The 17,987-nt window shown below is 41.5% G+C and overlaps 1 protein-coding gene across 2 annotated transcripts in view; it reads left to right on the top strand.

Annotated features, from left to right (window-relative positions):
- The window catches only part of CERS6 (ceramide synthase 6), a 128,113-nt gene that overhangs the window by 69,822 nt on the left and 40,304 nt on the right, over positions 1 to 17,987 (top strand). For both annotated transcript variants that reach the window (XM_068138691.1, XM_068138692.1), the window contains exons 5-6: positions 15,348 to 15,398; positions 16,328 to 16,420. In XM_068138691.1, coding sequence (XP_067994792.1) covers positions 15,348 to 15,398; positions 16,328 to 16,420 — 144 coding nt within the window. The remainder of the gene's footprint in view (positions 1 to 15,347; positions 15,399 to 16,327; positions 16,421 to 17,987) is intronic.

The raw sequence follows: 17,987 nt of genomic DNA, 5'->3' as shown, positions 1-17,987 counted from the left end.
TAACCTTGAAAAGCCTGCCATGAGTGAGATTGTAAGTGTATTTCTACCTGCTGTACAGCATTTGTTTTCCAGCATCCCTTTCTCAAGAATACTCATGGAAATCTTGTGGGTTATCTGAAGATGAGTAGTTGGGAGGAGGTACATCTTTATCCTTGCAGTTCTCTTGAAAAGATTGGTTTGTTCTAGAGGCCTATTTCCCTGTAGTTGGTTCTGTTTTATGCAGCTCAGGGCTTGTTGATGCTGGGAGTGGCAGGACTGTTCTGGGAAGAAACTATATTTTATATAATTCTATATAATAATCTTTCCCATATACTCCTCAGCGATGTAATTATTTTCTACTTTTATCTTTCTTTGTCAGATCATTACACTGCTTCTCCCCACTTCTTAAAGCGACTCCTTTTGGGGAGTGAGTTTGGGAATCCTCTTATGTCTGCAGGTTTGACACATTCCTGTAGACTACATAGAGGCTACCTTGTTTCATTTCTGTCTTGTCGCCATCATGCTAAGGTGATCATTTTATCCAGTATTGACATGTTTTCACGAAGAAACAGCAGTGACCTCGGTTTAGCTGTTAGGGTCAGTTGTGGTTCAGCAGACTTGCATGAGGTCTTTCATCTTTCTGAAGGTGGTTTGTTCCCATTAGTTCTCTAAAATATGAAGAAAATAAATACGGATTTTTAATTTTGCACATTGCGGTTTCCAAAATGCTAGTGAGAACAGAGTGCTTCTTCCTCCCCTAGTGTTACTGTGCCCTGTCACCTGGTGGTTCAGTAAGACAGAGGGCAGGTCTGTGATCCATTGGCTCTGAAAATGCAGGGGAAGTAAGACAGGGAAGAGTGCAGCTGTGTTGAGGCTGACAGGTCTTAGTTTTCCACCAACTCTTCACTGTAGTCACACTACAGGAGATACACATGGTAGTGTTTTTAAAAGCCTAATTCTGGTTGCAATGTTCTATTGAACCATGATTTTTAAGAATGCTTTTAAAGTCATCCCATGAGAAAACAATAGTGCTGGAGCAAAGGTGAGTGCATCTGTAAATGGCTGTTCAGATATTCAAGTGGAGCATGCCTGTGAATAGTTTCTTTTCCTAAATTTTTCTGGTTTTAACACTGAGATACCAAAGCATGAGTTTGTGAAGTATCAAACACTATGTTTTAAACTGGAACTGACTAGAAAACAGTGTGACAAGAGCTGGAAGTGGGAGGTTTTCCTCCCCTGCTGCTGCCTTCTGTCTCTTTCATTCTTAAATTATTTCAAACAGGCATTCACTTAAGGCATCTGTTGCCATGTTTGCTTCCCATGTTACACCTGAAAGGCTGTGATATTATCTGTTACTGAAACCTTGTACTTATTTTTGTTCACTGAGTTTATCTGCCCAATACTGAATAAATACTCTCATTTAAATGAAGAATGTCAGAAGCCACGCTTGAGTCTTTTTCATACAATGCTGATATTTGATATTTTATTGTGCCATTAACAGAGGGATAATATGATACGTGTGCCACTCAGGAAATGAAGCCAGCCTTTGGCAGATTGTACTCAATTGTAAAATAGATTTAGGTTCTCTTGGTTTGTTTATTCGTTGTTGGTTGGTTGGTTGTTTTTTTTAACCAGAAAACAAATAGCTCTGTATCTGTAAGTGATTAAATTGTTAAACTAAAATTATTTCAGATGTTCAATTATTCTGTTATTCCTTTCCATTAAAGCAGGGCTGAGCATTAGGTGTTAAATAAAGCAATTTGTAGCTCATGTTGCCAGCAGGAGAAAACACTCATGCCGGTCTCCTGAAGGATGCTGTTGTGAAAAAGGGGAAATGCCTTATTACATTTTTAAATAAGTATCATGACTGGAAAAGGTTCTCAGTAAGACCAAAGTTAGATCCCATCTAATGGAACAGGAATTTGTGTCAGATATCTCTTCAAAAGGGCATAGAAATTGTTGAGGGCATTTAGGGGAGATTAGAGTGCTTTGGGTGTCTGAGGTCTAAATCATGAGTCATGCTGTGTGAAAAATCAAAGTTGATGGAGAAACTTAATTTAAATTACACCAAAACTTTTGAGTACATTGGAAAGAAAAATTAATGCATTTTGGACCACAAGGATTCTTAAGAGAAGGCCAGTTAGCATAGGCAATTCATTGTGTGAACTGTTGGAAGGTAAAATAATAACTGGATCAGACAAAAGAGGACAAATCTAAGGTGGCTGAAAGGAAACAGGAGGTTTTTGAAACATGATACATGATATCCTAACAGGACACTGATGGCAACAGGACTTTCAAATGTAGACAGTGGGGACAAATTGGACATAAGCATGGTGAGGAAAAGCAATGCACTAATTTAAAAAATCAATCTAGGTTTGAATTCCACTTTACCTGTTTAGGATCCAGCTGGGGGTGTTTAATAACATCAGAATAATAAGTCAATACTCAGAGACTTGGAGACAAGCTGGTATTGAGATGTATGCAGCACCTCATTACTCCTTGGCAGCTCAGCTTTATGAAAGATAAAAAAATTTCAGTGTCCTGTATATAATAATGGCAGATCTAGAGGAAGTACTTCCTGAAGTGTTTTATTTGAGCAACATTATGATAAAATGGTTTTAATTCATGCAGAAACTAGGGTGGTTCAGCACTCATCTATTGCCAGGAGCTTTTCATGTTTTGCTGTTCAGGTGAACGAAGCAGTCCTATTTTCCACAGCTAATTAAACCTGAGTACACATTTGGATATAAGACCAGGTTATTAATAATCTGAATGATGCTTTGACTTGCTGTTACTGAGTTGAACTCAATAACAAGACAGTGACTTGGATCAGAATAGTTATATTCTCATTTTCACTATTATAACCTGTAGAGCAATACATATTTTACACTATAAGGGTTTCAAGTCATAAAGCTGCTTCACTGTACAATTAAAGTAGTAGGGAAAATAAGCTTGCCATTTATAAATATATTATCTGTGAAGTTTGTTGTTTGGTTGGTTTGGGGTTTTGTTGGGGGTTTTTCTTTGTTTTTTTCATATTATAGTCCATTCCAGCGTTACACTGTTATACCTCTCACAGCTTTCTCATTTCTCCTGTCTGTTGATGGTCTCAGCAGCTGCCTATTGAACTATGACAGAATTTAGTATGGGGAAATACTGCTGAAAGTTCAAATCGAATTTGAAGATTTGCTTCTATTTTTTAACTGCTATTATCTCACATGTGACTTCGGGAGTTTCACTGGGGATTTTGGGGGTTGGTTTGTTGTTGTCATACCTCATCCCTAAGAGCAAACTCTTTCCTCTTGCCCAGTGACTCTAGATGTTTGCTGTCACCAAAATTTGCTGGCTGTCATTTTATAGTAAAACAATACAAATGTAGCAGTTCTAAAACACAAACATAGTTCCTCTGTTCTCTTCTCTACCAGTCACTCATTGCTTGTTGTTTCAAAAGATCAGTTGCAGAAAAACACAGCAAGCTGTATCTGAATAGATCTTCTGGGAGGATGACGGAGAAAAAAGGTTTGCGTCTGTGTACTTCCTCAGTAAGAGGGGAAGATGGAAAACCAAGAGGAAGTGAATGTTGACACTGTCACCATAGCAAACTCCTGGCCAAGCTGTCAGCCTGGGGCTTGGACAGGAGCACTCAGCACTGGGTTATGAACGGGCTGGAGGGCTGAGCCCAGAGAGCGGTGGTGAATGGTGCCAACATCCAGCTGGCAGCCAGTCACTAGAGGTGTGCCCCAGGGATCAGTGCTGGGCCCCATCTTGTTCAATATCTTTACTGATGATCTGGATGAGGGGATTGAGTCCATCACCAGTAAATTTGCAGATGACACCAAGCTGGGGACAGGTGTTGATCTGTTAGAGGGTAGGAGGGCTCTGCAGAGGGACCTTGACAGGCTGGACAGATGGGCAGAGTCCAACATGATGGAATTCAACAAGTCCAAGTGCCAGATTCTGCACTTTGGCCACAACAACCCCACACAGTGCTACAGGCTGGGGTTGGAGTGGCTGAAGAGCAGCCAGGCAGAAAGGGACCTGGGGGTACTGGTTGACAGCCAGCTGAACATGAGCCAGGTGGCCAAGAAGGCCAATGGCATCCTGGCCTGTATCAGGAATAGTGTGGCCAGCAGGTGCAGAGAAGTCATTCTGCCCCTGTACTCAGCACTGGTTAGGCCACACCTTGAGTATTGTGTCCAGTTCTGGGATCCCCAATTTAAGGACATTGGGGTACTTGAACATGTCCAGAGAGGGGCAATGAGGCTGGGGAGAGGTCTCGAGCAGAAGCACCATGAGGAGAGACTGAGGGAGCTGGAATTGTTTAGCCTGGAGAAGAGGAGGCTCAAGAGAGACCTTATTGCTCTCTACAACTACTTGAAAGGAGGTTGTAGACAGGTGGGGGCAACCAGCACCAGAACAAGAGAACACAGTCTCAAGCTGTGCCAGGGAAAGTTTAGGCTCGAGGTGAGGAGGAAGTTCTTCAAGGAAAGAGTAATTTGCCATTGGAATGGGCTGCCCAGGAAGGTAGTGGAGTCTCCATCCCTGAAGGTCTTTAAAAAAGGGTTGGACATGGCACTTCAAGTCATGGTTTAGTTAGTCAAGAGGTGTTAGGTATTAGGTAATAGGTTGGACTTGATCTTTGAGGTCTTTTCCAACCTGGTTGATTCCATGATTCTAAAATTTTATTTGGGTTTAGACATTTCTTAATGTTTGGGAAATGCTTTTTGGCTGTCTTCCTTTGCTCTAGTCAAGTCAGTGTTACCATGGCCTCATGGCATTATTACATACATCAAGAAGTAGTTCAATAGTAAAGATGCCTGCAGCCCCAAGGCTGAATTGCACCAAATGCAATATACATGCACTCACTTCAGAAAAATGTGTTGATTTCAGGAATGGGAGGGGAAGAGGCTGCTTTAGTTTGTCTTTGCTCATTGTTTAGGATTATGCTTTGTTTTGGCTGTGCCCAGTGGCTGAAGTGCTTAGAAATACTCATTTTTAAGTGACCATCTATCTAGTGAGCATAACACTGGTGTGGCTGGAGATGGGTTCTTTCAGCGCCACTGTTCCAACAATCTGTGTGAAGGAGCTCTGCTACCTTGATGGGTGGCACTTGTGTGTGTTTAGAAGCAGTCAGCTCTTCTGTCAAGGTTTTAGCAAGGTGTTAGCTTCTGTCAAAGTTTTAGAGAGTGAGGAATTCTCTGACCAAAGGTTTCCTCACCAGTTGCCCACAGTGGCACCTTGTGATTGAAACACACTCTTGCCTCTTTGCCCTGTGACCTGCAGAAATCCTGAATTTCCTATTTAAAATTCTGCAGTTGCGATATCTTTCTAATTTTCAAAGTGTCAGGGATGATTTTGAGACCTTGCTGCAATGTTCCTTTACAAAGGCATAGCAAAGGGCAGCAGTTGGAGGAGTAGACAGTGGAAGGGGGCTTTGTTTTTTTCACTACATGACTTTTTTTCCAGTAGGCAGGATAGGTTCATAAATGACAGTCTTAAGTATCTGGTTTTGTACATGAAGTTGGACTTCAGTGCTCTTTTAGTCAGGAGTAGTTGTTTCATCTTTACTAAAACTTGTCTCTATCTCTTTGTGGGCTGCATGTAATGATGGAGCATGTTGTGTGTCAGTGAAGCAAGCCCCTGTGGCACACTGAGAATCCTGCAAAGCAAAGCAGCACCCTGGGGATTTCCAAAAGTCAGCATAAGGAATACGATGAAGGACGTGGTAAACACTTCCCATCAGCACACGGCATGGAAGTGAGCAGCTGGCCAAAGTCCAGCAGATGCATTCTTCTGACAGGGCAGCCCTAGATAGGAACTATAATTACAGAAAGTAGATATGTAATGATGAATTTAATTATTAACCACTTTCCTGTATGCCTTTGAGTAACCATAGTATCAGAGCACAGAGCACTGGAAACCCTGGAGCTTTGTTTAAGCTGCATCCTGTAGGAAAATGAGGAGTAGTCTGAAATTCTGCAGCTCTGCAGTGGTCTACCAGGGGTGAACTGCCCTAATTATGCTTTTTAGTAATTTTTTTGTTGGGATTTTTGGTGGTCCCTTAAAGGTGAAATTGTATACAGGTCGCCCTTCTACCAAGGTACGGGTTGCCAATTATAAACTTCATCAATCTCTCTTTACAAACTAATTCCAGACCTACAGTTGTGTATTGTCTGATTTAATAAAATTAATACCTAAATGTCCTCTTAGATCCAAGTCTAGGCTAATTGATGTGATCTGGCTCTGCAGTCAAAAAATACCAAAAAAAAAAAAAAGCTGTAAAAGTAACGAGTTTACAACTGCTTTGCTCCAACAAAGTGCTCAGCTGAATGTGTCCACTACTTTTTAGGCACTTTTCTTACTGTGCAAAACTATGTTGAGTAGGAAACCTGTTGCCTGCAAATAAATATGATCTGTAGCCTGGTTTCTACAATATTTATACAGACCTTTAGCTGCTTTAAACTGTCATAGCACCACTGGCTGCCCAACTTGCTCATGGCAATGGTAGAAGGCAGAAGATTTTTGAAGTTTTGCTTACCGTAAGGTAACTAGCAGAGGAAGTGTCAAAGGAAGAAGGTACACGTGCGAGAGCAAATACTTCGATGGCTAGCCCTGGTAAAGGAAGTGATAGCTGGCTGGTCATAGCAGGGGGAGGAGATGATAAAGCCACCAACTTCTTCAGCTGAAGCATTTCTCGCTTCTGTTCAATGCATACAGTGCCCCAATATTAGGACCCTTCCGGATTCTGTAGGATTGTGTTTGTTTTCTCATCTCCATTTTTACACATCGTTTGACACATTTGTCACACAGAATATAAATGCTAGATCTCTACATGATACTTTTAAAGGGAAAAAATGGATGTGTGTGATGCATGGAGCTCGCTTACTCTGCCTCTCCAGAGATCATTTTATGTAAATAAATCCAAACGCAAACTAATATTTTTCCATAATTTTTTTACACATACATATATTTGCATTTGAAATGTCAAGTACATCTTCCAGTGATTGTTGTTAATCTTGTCCTTCTGTATATTTTACAGTTTCTGATTAGCAAAAGTATCATTTTTAATTATGTTTGGAAATCAGCAGTGCAGATAGCTGAGAGCTTTTCATTGCAAAGTATTTTTCCCCCTAACCTTGTTTCTGCAGACATGAGGAGCTGATGTTTAGAGGAAAAAAAACAACCAGTTCTGTAGAAACTTGTAACAGTTTACTTAGTATCAGAACTTACTGATATTGTGGGTAGAGGAACAATACTTATGAGCAAACATTGGTGTTTTGTTACGAATGTATGGTTATTATTAATACTTAATAGGTGAAACAATAAAAATCGTAATAGCTTTATTAATTAAAAATTCCCACTGAAAATATTAATAAAAACTATTTGCTAGTTTGAAATAGTCAGTTGTGGAACCTAACCAGGAACACGTAACAAGTTAGAATAGCATAGCATAGCGTAGCATAGCATAGCATAGACCAGGTTGGAAGAGGTCTTCATGATTATCGCATCCAACCGATTATCCAACACCACCTAATCAACTAAACCATGCAACCAACCACCCTATGAAGTCTCCTCCTAAATACCTCCAGTGATGGTGACTCCACCACCTGCCTGGGCAGCCCATTCCAATGGGCAATCACTCTCTCTGTGTAGAATTTCTTCCTCACCTCCTGCCTAAACCTCCCCTTGTGCAGCTTGAGACTGTGTCCTCATGTTCTGGTGCTGGTTGCCTGGGAGAAGAGACCAACCTCTGCCTGTCTACAACCTCCCTTCAGGTAGTTGTAGAGAGCAATAAGGTCTCCCCTGAGCCTCCTCTTCTCCAGGCTAAGCAACCCCAGCACCCCCAGTCTCTCCCCATAGGGCTTGTGTTCCAAACCCCTCCCCAACTTTGTTGCCCTTCTCTGGACACACTCCAGCAAGTCAACAATAGTTTAACAATAATTAATAATTTAATAATTTAAACAATATTAGCAAAAAAAACCCCAGTAATTTAAACTATAAACTAAAAAGAACATTGGCAACATGCCAGCTTTGTCTACTGAGGTGGGGGGGAACTCTAGAATTCTCTAGGGCAGCAGACCTTTTAACAGATGGTTATAAAAATCAAATTTCATAGATTACTCACTGCAAACCACTTTAGCTCAGTACATTCAGTTGCAGCATTTATAATCCACAGACCGTGGTACCACACACGAGTATTTATCAAAACCAAAATGGCATCAAACAGGTGAAAGCTGAAGGAATAGAGTTTCACTCTCTGTTGGCTTCTGCAGCATGTTGCTGTAGCACATACAGGGTTTATCTCCAAAGGCTTTATAGCTGAAAGCTTTGTAGTAAAGTGGTTGCTGCCAAGGCTTGCAGGGCTTGTTGGCTTTGTAGCTTTGCCTGTTTTGTAGAGGTTCTTCCAGCTGTAATCTTTGCAGTGGTTCTTGTTGCTTCTTCCCATAAGACAAAATTGTCCTGGGGTCTTGGCTCCTCCAGGATTCATCTCTCAGCCCGGCAAGACACGTCTGTCTGCTCCTGGGCTTTACAATGTGTTACTGTGAGGGGCACTTGCAGTCTTTCTGGGGAAACTGAAGCACAGCTCAGAGTCCAAATGGCTTCTCAGGCTTGCAGGGTTATGGCTTGTGGCTTCTCCCAGATCATGGACAAGGCAAGGCACTCACTCTTTGGGCTAGTATTTATAGATTTCCTGAGACAATGATGGCCAGTGACAACAAAGATTAAGAGATAGAAACCTGATACTTTAACTTATAGAACGAGTTTTCTCCAAACAAGGCCAAAGGCACACACGCCTGGTCCACTTACACCCCAGGGCATGTTCAGACAAACCGGGACAATGTGCACAATCTCCTGAAAAAACAGACCTCCTGGCTCCTGCCCCATTGTCTGTTTCAGAGCATTTTTTGAGGCTTTTGTGCTTTCAGGACATGCTTGCAGAGTCAGTTTATTCTGCTGTTCAGCCTGTAGTAAACAGTACCAGCCAGTGGTGTTGGCATCAAATAATGCCAAGGTTGTGCCCTCAATTTCTGTCACAGATGGCCAGTAGAAAATGGATGTATTTTGTAAATCAGTGAGACTTCATTATGATAAACCTGTAAGAGGCAGCAAAAGAAATACAAAAATAGCAAGGGATGTTGTTATCATTCTTTGATCCTAATGAAATCCTAGAATCATAGAATTACTAAGGCTGGGAGCAACCTTTAAGATCATTGAGTGCAACCATAACCCAACTACCATGACCACTAAACTATGTCCTGAAGTGCCACATTTACACACTTCTTGAACACCTCCAGAGATGGTGACTCCACCATCTCCATGGGCAGCCTGTTCCACTGCCTCATCACTCTCTCATTAAAGAAGTTTTAACTAATGTCCAGTCTAGTAATTGGGTGGAATTTGCATTTAAGGTATTAATTTGTTGAAAAATTGCCTGATTTTACTGTAAATGGGTGGACTCATTTTTACATAGAACATAATGGCCCTGGCATGGGAACCTTCAGAAGGATGCTTTTTGTGCTGCCTGGTAATCTGACTTTTTCTCTAACATCAGTAGCCATTCAGCATACCATGCCAAGAGGATGCAGGTGTTAGAGAGAAAAAGAGGATAAGCAAATAAAGTAATTCCCATCTAAGTGAGTGCTTATTCAACCAAGTGATGTGCAAAAGGAATACTTATTAATATAGTGAAAAAAAAAATGCTGTAATCTCTAGCCATAATTGGGGGGGGAGGGTGTGTGTGAACAATGAGATACATTTAATTTGAGAACTTACGAGGCTATATGCAAAAAACTCCACAACCCAACACCCCAGAACAACTGTTGGTCTCAGGGTAAGAGCAAATTGCACACAGCATTGAGGAGCTTAATAAAGGGGAAATCTTCTGGCCTCTCTTCTGGCCCACTTGTTTCTGTGAAGAGCAAGGACCTGCTCTAGCTTGATGAAAGTAGAGATATGAATGCCAAGAGACATCTTTGCCTGTATCAGCCCAAAATAAATGAAGTGGATAGAACTTTGCCAAAACTATGTATTATCTTGACTTTAATTAGTAGTGCTAATTTCTGTTCCACTCAGTGTTGCTTGTAGCTGCTTGAAACAAATGATGTAAAGCTCCATCCAAGTATATATGAACCAAGCCAGATAAAATCTTGGGCTTTTTGAGATTGCAGTGTTGTGAGCCATGTACACAGCAAATGCTCAAGATTTCTGTATTGTGCTGGGGTTTTTTCTAATTTCAAAAGCAGCTTACTTTTTTGGTTTTTTATAGGGTGTCTCATTTTGGTTTGAAATTATTTTTTTATCATACATAGGCTTTTGTGAGACATGGGGATTCTGTCATGATGGTCCTGTATTTTTGGATACTGTATTGTGATAAAAACACTAGGCAGATTGTATTGGAAAAGTCAGGAGATTTTTTGTACTTATCTGAAGGTACAACGTGCTCATGTGGTCAGGAGTAAATCAGGTGTGTAACAGCTCTTTCTAGTACTCCAAACTGCTGTGGCACAAACTGCTCTGCAGAGAGCTGGGGTTTGCTGCCATGGCGCATAATGATGACATACTCCTGGAAGTGTTTCTTCAGTATCTTTAAACTTCAGTTCATGGACAAAAAGGATAAATGAATGCCAGCAACGTGGTATGAATTTTTTGCACATCTCCTATTTGTCTGTAGGCTCACACTTCCAAGGACAAAGTAACACCAGTGCTTGGGGGTGCAACTTGCATTTTGGGATTTTCATTTTTGCTGTGTGCAAAGAAAAATAACTCAGTTGCTGATAAAACAGCTTGCAATATGATGAGCTGTGGAAGTAACTTTAGCTGCCCAAAAGCAGTTATTGGGCAAATTTACATAAATTTACATGTTTATATTTACAGATTCAAACTGATTCTGTAGATTGTGTGTGGAATTCATTTATACCCATGAGATGTTTGATAACACCTACATCTGGTGGCTGACTTGCTGACAGTACGGGAAAGTACTTGCTTGTGACATGTATGGCTCTTGACCACCTCTTTGAGAACCTAGCCTGTGGCCTTTGTGTGTTTCCTATACTTGATGGGTTCTACTGGGTACATATGGATGAGAGAAGAGTACTCTTAATTATTATTATTGTGTGATGAACCAAAATGTACTTTGTCAATGTAAAACAGTGCTTCATGAATTCCATGTATTGTCTGCCTGCTAAAATACATACAAAACCACCTTCCAACCAAGTCAGCTGTCTGGGGCACTGAGCACAAATGGAAGAGGTTTTGTTGCACTACTCTTTTTTCCCTCCAGTTATTATCAAAACTGACCTTTTCATATGCTACGTACTTGCAGTACTTTGAGCAAGACAACAAAGATTTTCATTGCTTTGGGGCATCTGAAAGCCAGGGCTCAATTAGAAGCTTTCTCTAAGGATAAGTGAATGGAACAGTGGATGCAAAGCAACCCAGAGCTTCTGGTTAAGCATTCATGCATCCTAGATAATTTGTTGGGTTGTTTGGGGTTTTTTCCCCCCAAATCCCCAGTCATTCCTTTGTCTCAAGAGAAGTTGTATTTCTGAAGGAGTTCTTTAAAATTACTCCCTTTAATCACAAGAGTTGGAGAGAGACTTGATGGAGCTTTTGACAGATATTGCTGTAAGGAAACAAAAATAATAGAGATTTGTTCCTTAGTACTGTTAGTGACAGTAGATTCAACAGCTATTTGTCATCCGTCTCTGACATTGATACTGCGCTGATTAACCACTGCACCAAAATGTAGTAAAGCTTAAGTTTACATCCAAACTCCCTTCTGTGCTGTAAGGGAGGGTGTCAGCATTTTAGAACTGGAGCTTTATGCCTGACATGATTGGTACTGAAGTTTTATTATTCTGTTTCCATCTTACAGATAACCTTTCTGTTACCAGGATCTTTACATTTCCCCTCTTCTCCAGTCCCCTTAGATTCCTCTCTTCTTCAGAGATATATACCCATAAAATGGAAATTTGGGTATTCAACATGCTTATGGAAACTGTAGCACACCTTTATGTTGACTAAAAAAGGATGTGTTGCAAAGCCACATCACTGACCTTTCCACCCATCATGGGACTTTTCAGGAAGAGATGGGATCTGCTCTATAGTGAGCTTGCCTGGTGTGAAGAAGTTCACAGACAGAACCTGTGTGCAGATGCAGGATTCAGCTAAACCCTGAGAATGCCCTGATTAATGCACCCTTCAGCAGTGTGTGTAGGTGTTACAGTGCAGACTGGGTGGCCTTTTTTAGAATTTTCTCCTTCCTGCTGAAGCCTGCATAGAGTATCCCACATATAAAGATGCATCTAAAGATGCTTCTTGTTCCGACTATAGCCATGGTCTTTATGGAGAAGTTAGGTTTGATCTAAGACTGTGTTCACTGTGCAGATCAGAGGGTAAGACTGTGCTTAAGCCAAGCTCTTTCTCTACCACTTCCCTAAAACCCTCCAGGCAAAGAATAACCAAAGTCCCTTGCTGGTACAGCTGTTAGAATCAACTGAGAGATGCCAAGACAAGTCAAAGAGAGGGGAGACGGGGGAGCAAAGAAGGATAAGTATCACAGTATAACTAAGGTTGGAAGAGACCTCGAGGATCATCGAGTCCAACCTGTCACCACAGACCTCATGACTAGACCATGGCACTAAGTGCCACATCCAATCCCCTCTTGAACACCTCCAGGGACGGTGACTCCACCACCTCCCCGGGCAGCCCATTCCAATGACAAACGACTCGCTCGGTGAAGAACTTTCTCCTCACCTCGAGTCTAAACCTCCCCTGGCGCAGCTTGAGACTGTGTCCCCTTGTTCTGGTGCTGGTTGCCTGGGAGAAGAGGCCAACCCCTTCCTGGCTACAACCACCTTTCAGGTAGTTGTAGAGGGCAATGAGGTCACCCCTGAGCCTCCTCTTCTCCAGGCCTGTCCTCATAGGGCTTGTGCTCAAGGCCTCTCCCCAGCCTTGTTGCCCTTCTCTGGACACGTTCAAGTGTTTGGATGTCCTTCTTAAACTGAGGGGCCCAGAACTGGACACAGTACTCAAGGTGCGGCCTAACCAATGACTTCCCTGCTCCTGCTGGCCACACTATTCTTAATGCAGGCCAGGATACCATTGGCCTCCTTGGCCACCTGTGCACACTGCTGGCTCATGCTTAGGCAGCTGTCGATCAGTACCCCCAGGTCCCTCTCTGTTTGGGAGCTTTCCAGCTGCTCCGACCCCAGCCTGTAGCTCTGCATGGGGTTGCTGTGGCCAAAGTGCAGCACCCGGCACTTGGACTTGTGAAGGTGGTGTGGGTGCCCTACTGTCTTAGACATGGTTACCCATGTAGGATCTATTAGGTTTCTGAGCAGCTACTCAGAAGCATTTAGTTTGAGACAGCAGTGTGATTTTTGTGAGTCTCATGTGGCTCAGAAGAGACATGTGTTCTGTAATGTGTTGGTCTTTGAGGCTTGATGCATATATTAGATTGTCAGTTTGTAGTAGCATTTCAGGCTTTGCGGTTACAGGTTCCTCCAGTGAGGCCTATTTTATTTAGCGTTCAGCATTTTAATTGCACATAAACCCCTGTATCTGCAGCTTCTATAGCAGGTATCTCTGATGAAATCTGGGGATGTCATATTTCAAAGAGAAAAATTTACATTTTTTTCCTAGCACTTGTAATTTAGGTAGTAAAATAATAGGGTAAGAAGCATCTCTCTTTGTTTCTTGTTGAATCTGATATGGAAGACAGATACAGCTTTTCAAACCTGGCTAAAAGTATAAATTATTCTACAATATTTGGATGGATCTAATTTAGACAACTGTCAGACAGAAATATTTCAGGGGCGCTATCACTTCCCTACTTCCATTTGCCACACTATTCCTAATACAGGCCAGGGTGCTGTTTGCCTTCTTGGCCCCCTGAGCACACAGCTGGCTCATTTCCAGCCATCTACCAACCAGCACCCCTCTTCTGTCAGGCAGCTTTGAAGCCACTCTTCCCCAAGCCTGTAGCATTGCACGGGGTTGGTGTGACCCAAGTGCAGGACCCAGCACTTGGCTTTGTTCAACCTCATATAGTTAGCATTGAGGAGCCTTCCTCCCTTCGAGCAGATCAACACTCCCACCCAGTTTGTTGCAAATGCTTCCTACCTAACCTGATTCTCAGCCTTGGGCTTTAACATTCTGCTTAGTGTTTATTTGATTTGATTTGATGCTAACCCATTGCATTTTGCAGGAGTTTATTACTATGCTTTGCCTGGGCTGAGCTGCTCCACCTGATGGTGAATGTAAGAAAATGCTGTCTCATCATGTGTTTGAAAACGTAATCAAGTGGAAGTATTGAATGCTCTAAGGGTATTTGTGCCCTAATCCATGAGATTTACTAGTGACGTTCTGCCCCTTTATACTTGGATGTAGAGCAGTTAAGGTTATGTAAAAGAGTTGCACGTTTTTCTTTCTTATTTCTAATGAGATACACACTGGGTTGGTACTTGTACTGTAGACATACTTCTCTAAGTCCAGATTCATCCAGAACCTGAAACGCTGCTGTGCTTTGCAAGACATGCATATATGAAAGGTGTCATTCTGCTTGTGCACAAAAAGGGAAGTGTGGCTGCTTGGTAGCTGTTGATTTAGTCATGTTCTTATTACTCACATTCTTAATAGTTGAATATGTTGGGTGAAGAGCTTGCCAATATGCTGTTTTCTATCTCGCTTTGCACAGGAAAGGAAGTAAAAGCTAAAGACTTCTGACAGAAACACCCTGCTTGCAAGAAAAGATTTCAAATGCTCTCTATGGCATTCAAAGAGAAATAATCACGTACATCTTGTGCAGACAGCAAAGAAATGGGAAGCATAACAGAGCCACAAGTTCCCAAGTCTTTGAGTTTGCTCAGCTTTTTGCAATGCAACAGTCTGTAGATACACACTACAATAAATTTGTCTCTGGCACCTTTCATGAAGCCTTAGGGTATAAGACAATTTTATCTTACAAAAGCAAGATCTCTGGGCAGTTGTGTGTTTAGTCAGGAAATCAAAAGGTTTGATTTTGGTATCTTGAGCTGATGTGGCTGGGATGAAGGATGGATCCTGTATGCCAGGATACTTATATGAAGTAGCATATGCAAAGAGCATTCTTTAAAATATTTGAGCAACCTAAGGCTAAGATTTCCTGTGCTCTTGAGAAGGTAATGTGGGGTCTGACCACCTGAGCACAAGCTGATTACGTTCAGCCTGCACTGCTGCAGAATTAAAGGGCATGATACACCAACCAAAAATCTTTGTGAACAGGAAGCTGTATTTTTTTTCTTCACTTGTATTAACCATGTACACTTACATTGCCCAAAATGGTGTGTGCAGACCTTTTGTTTTTTTTTTTTTTCTCTCTCTCTCAGACGCCTTGGCTCTGGAATACCAGACAGTGCTGGAACGGGTATCCATATCAGGTAAAAGTCACAGTACTGCCTATAACCAAACATGACACCTCACAGAGCTCTGAGTTTATTATAGTGCTTTGTGTCAATATGTTAGTGTGAATGGGCTACTCAGCATTTCAGAACATGGCTAGATGCTCCCTATCCTGTTGGAGTTCAAGATGGCAAAGATTAATTTAGCTGTCACACTTGTTTTGAAATGAAGCACAGGTTCTGAAAACAGATCTTGGAAATCTTACCATGAAAGCAATATCTGCAGTGCTGGTAGAATGGGCATTTTTTACAGAACTCTGAGGATACTGAAAGTTTCTAATTTCTTGTTTGCTACAAGTCCTTTGTATGTTACTCAACACAGCATTGCAAAAGTTGACCCAGAGTTACTGTAGAGGATGACCACTTACCCATAAGCACAGAATAGTCCCATAGAAGTTATTTATTTTTGTCTGTCTAAGTGTTAATATGTTCTCTGAAAATAGTTACCTTTTTTAAAAGTAGGCTTTTATGTCAGAAAGAACCTTGTTTAAAGCTCACAACCTTTTTGTCGTGAGGACAGGAGATTATACACTAGCATTACTTTTCTCTGATCTGCTCTAGCACTGTTTCTTTTGCTGTGCTTTACACCCACATTACCAACGTACAGAATGATGTTTTAAGTAATTTTTTTAAACAGGCTTTGGAGTATTCAGAATTTAGTTTGTTCCAGGTTCCCAACAGACAACATCATAATTTTTTGACATTATGTGACGTAAGAGAAAGGTATGTTGGGGAGTGTTATTTTTCCAGAGCCATCTAAGTTTGAAAGAGGCAGCCATCACCTTTTTTGTTAACATAGGATGCTTATGTATAATTCAGTAATCCCTGTGTGATTCAACATGTTTCCTGTAGACTTTAGCTGCCTGTAATGTCAGACTCTATTAACCTTTTCTATCTCCATCTTTCAGCCACTGATGCCTGACCTTCATTACTACTACATAGTTGAATTGTCATTCTACTGGTCCTTAATGTTTTCTCAATTCATTGACATCAAAAGAAAGGTAAGAACACTAAAAGACTAAAAACATCAGAAGCCATAAGCACATATATGTCTTGATTTGAGAAATAGTTCTATTATCTGTGAAGTGAACTTGAAAGTCAGTTCTGTCTAGTCACCACCTCTTGAAGGTATTTATCACTGAGAAACTGGTGTTGATGTGCTTGTCTTACTCTGTTCTTTTTTTACTGTGATGTGGGGGGTTGCACATGGGAAGAAAAGCCTGAGGTAATCACATTTTTCAAGCACGTGCCAAAAAAATCTTCTACTCTCATACAGTGACTTGAGTGGAATTGAGCAGTAGATGCAGTGTTTCTTCGAAGAGTTAAACAATGACATGTCAATGATAGAGCCAGGCTGCCTCATAAATTCACAGTATCACTCTGGTAGGATCTATGAGAGAGTTGAATTCAGTCTGCAGAGGGATGGTGAAAAAAAGGGATACATTTAATAATAAAAATCACAGAATATTAGGGGTTGGATGGGACCTGGAGAGATCATCAAGTCCAACACTCCTGCCAAAGGAGGATCACCTAGGGCAAGCTGCACAGGAATGCATCCAGGCAGGTTTTGAAAGCCTCCAGAGAAGGGAACTCCATAACCTCTCATGGCAGCTGTGACAGTTTTAGGCTATGCCTTTAAAAATTTTTCACAGATCTTGAACAGAAAAGTGTTAAAATGTAAATAAATCATTATTGGGTGTAAAAAGGAAAATAATGATAGTTCTAAACAATCCTATTGGAGAGGTATCTACCATAAGAATTGATTTGGTAAATAATCTCTCTCTTTTTGCTTCTTCTTCTGGCTTTACTGACCTTGGCTGCATCACTTTTGTTGTGACTGGTATTAACAATAACTTCTCTGCGCTGTCTCTTGTCCCTTTTCTGTATAGCGGGGTAGGGGAGGAGGTAGGGAAGGGAGAAGCTGTTGCAGCCCCTCTGCTCTTTGGCCAGGGAAGTCCTTGTGCTGTTTATTAGCTGTAAATACCTGTAAATATTGTAAATACTGTGTGTTTTGTACATATTAATTGCATTTCATTGTAGATTGTAGTTTTGCTTGTAAATGCAGCTCTCATTTGCTTCCAACTGAGCTGGTCTGGCATTTAATGTTGGGGGGAGAATTTTTCAACCCACCACAGCAACCTGTTCCAGTGCTCTGTCACTGTAAAGAAGTGTGTCTTCATTTTGAGGTGGAACCTTCTGTGTTCTGGCTTGTACCCATTGTTCCTTGTCCCATCACTGGACACCACCAAAAAGAGACTGGCACCTTAATCTTGACACCTACCTCTCAGATATTTATAAATGTTGATAAGATCCCCTCTCAGCCTTCTCAAGACTAAACAGGTTCAGTTCTCTCAGTCTTTCTTCATAGGAGAGATATTCAAGTCTCTCAATCATTCTGATGGCTCTCTATTGGACTCTATCTGGCAGATCCCTGTCTCTCTTGAATTGGGGAGCCCAAAACTGGACACAATATTCCAGGTGTGGCCTCATCAGGGCAGAGTAGAGGGGGAAGTGAACCTCCTTAGACCTGCTGGACACAGTTTTCTTGCTTCACCCCGGGCTGCCATT

The sequence above is a fragment of the Melanerpes formicivorus genome, unplaced genomic scaffold (assembly GCF_026170545.1).
Source record: "Melanerpes formicivorus ecotype bairdi unplaced genomic scaffold, bMelFor1.0.p_v2 SCAF_5, whole genome shotgun sequence".
Classification (NCBI taxonomy): domain Eukaryota; kingdom Metazoa; phylum Chordata; class Aves; order Piciformes; family Picidae; genus Melanerpes; species Melanerpes formicivorus.
This window is presented reverse-complemented; position numbering and strand designations above follow the sequence as displayed.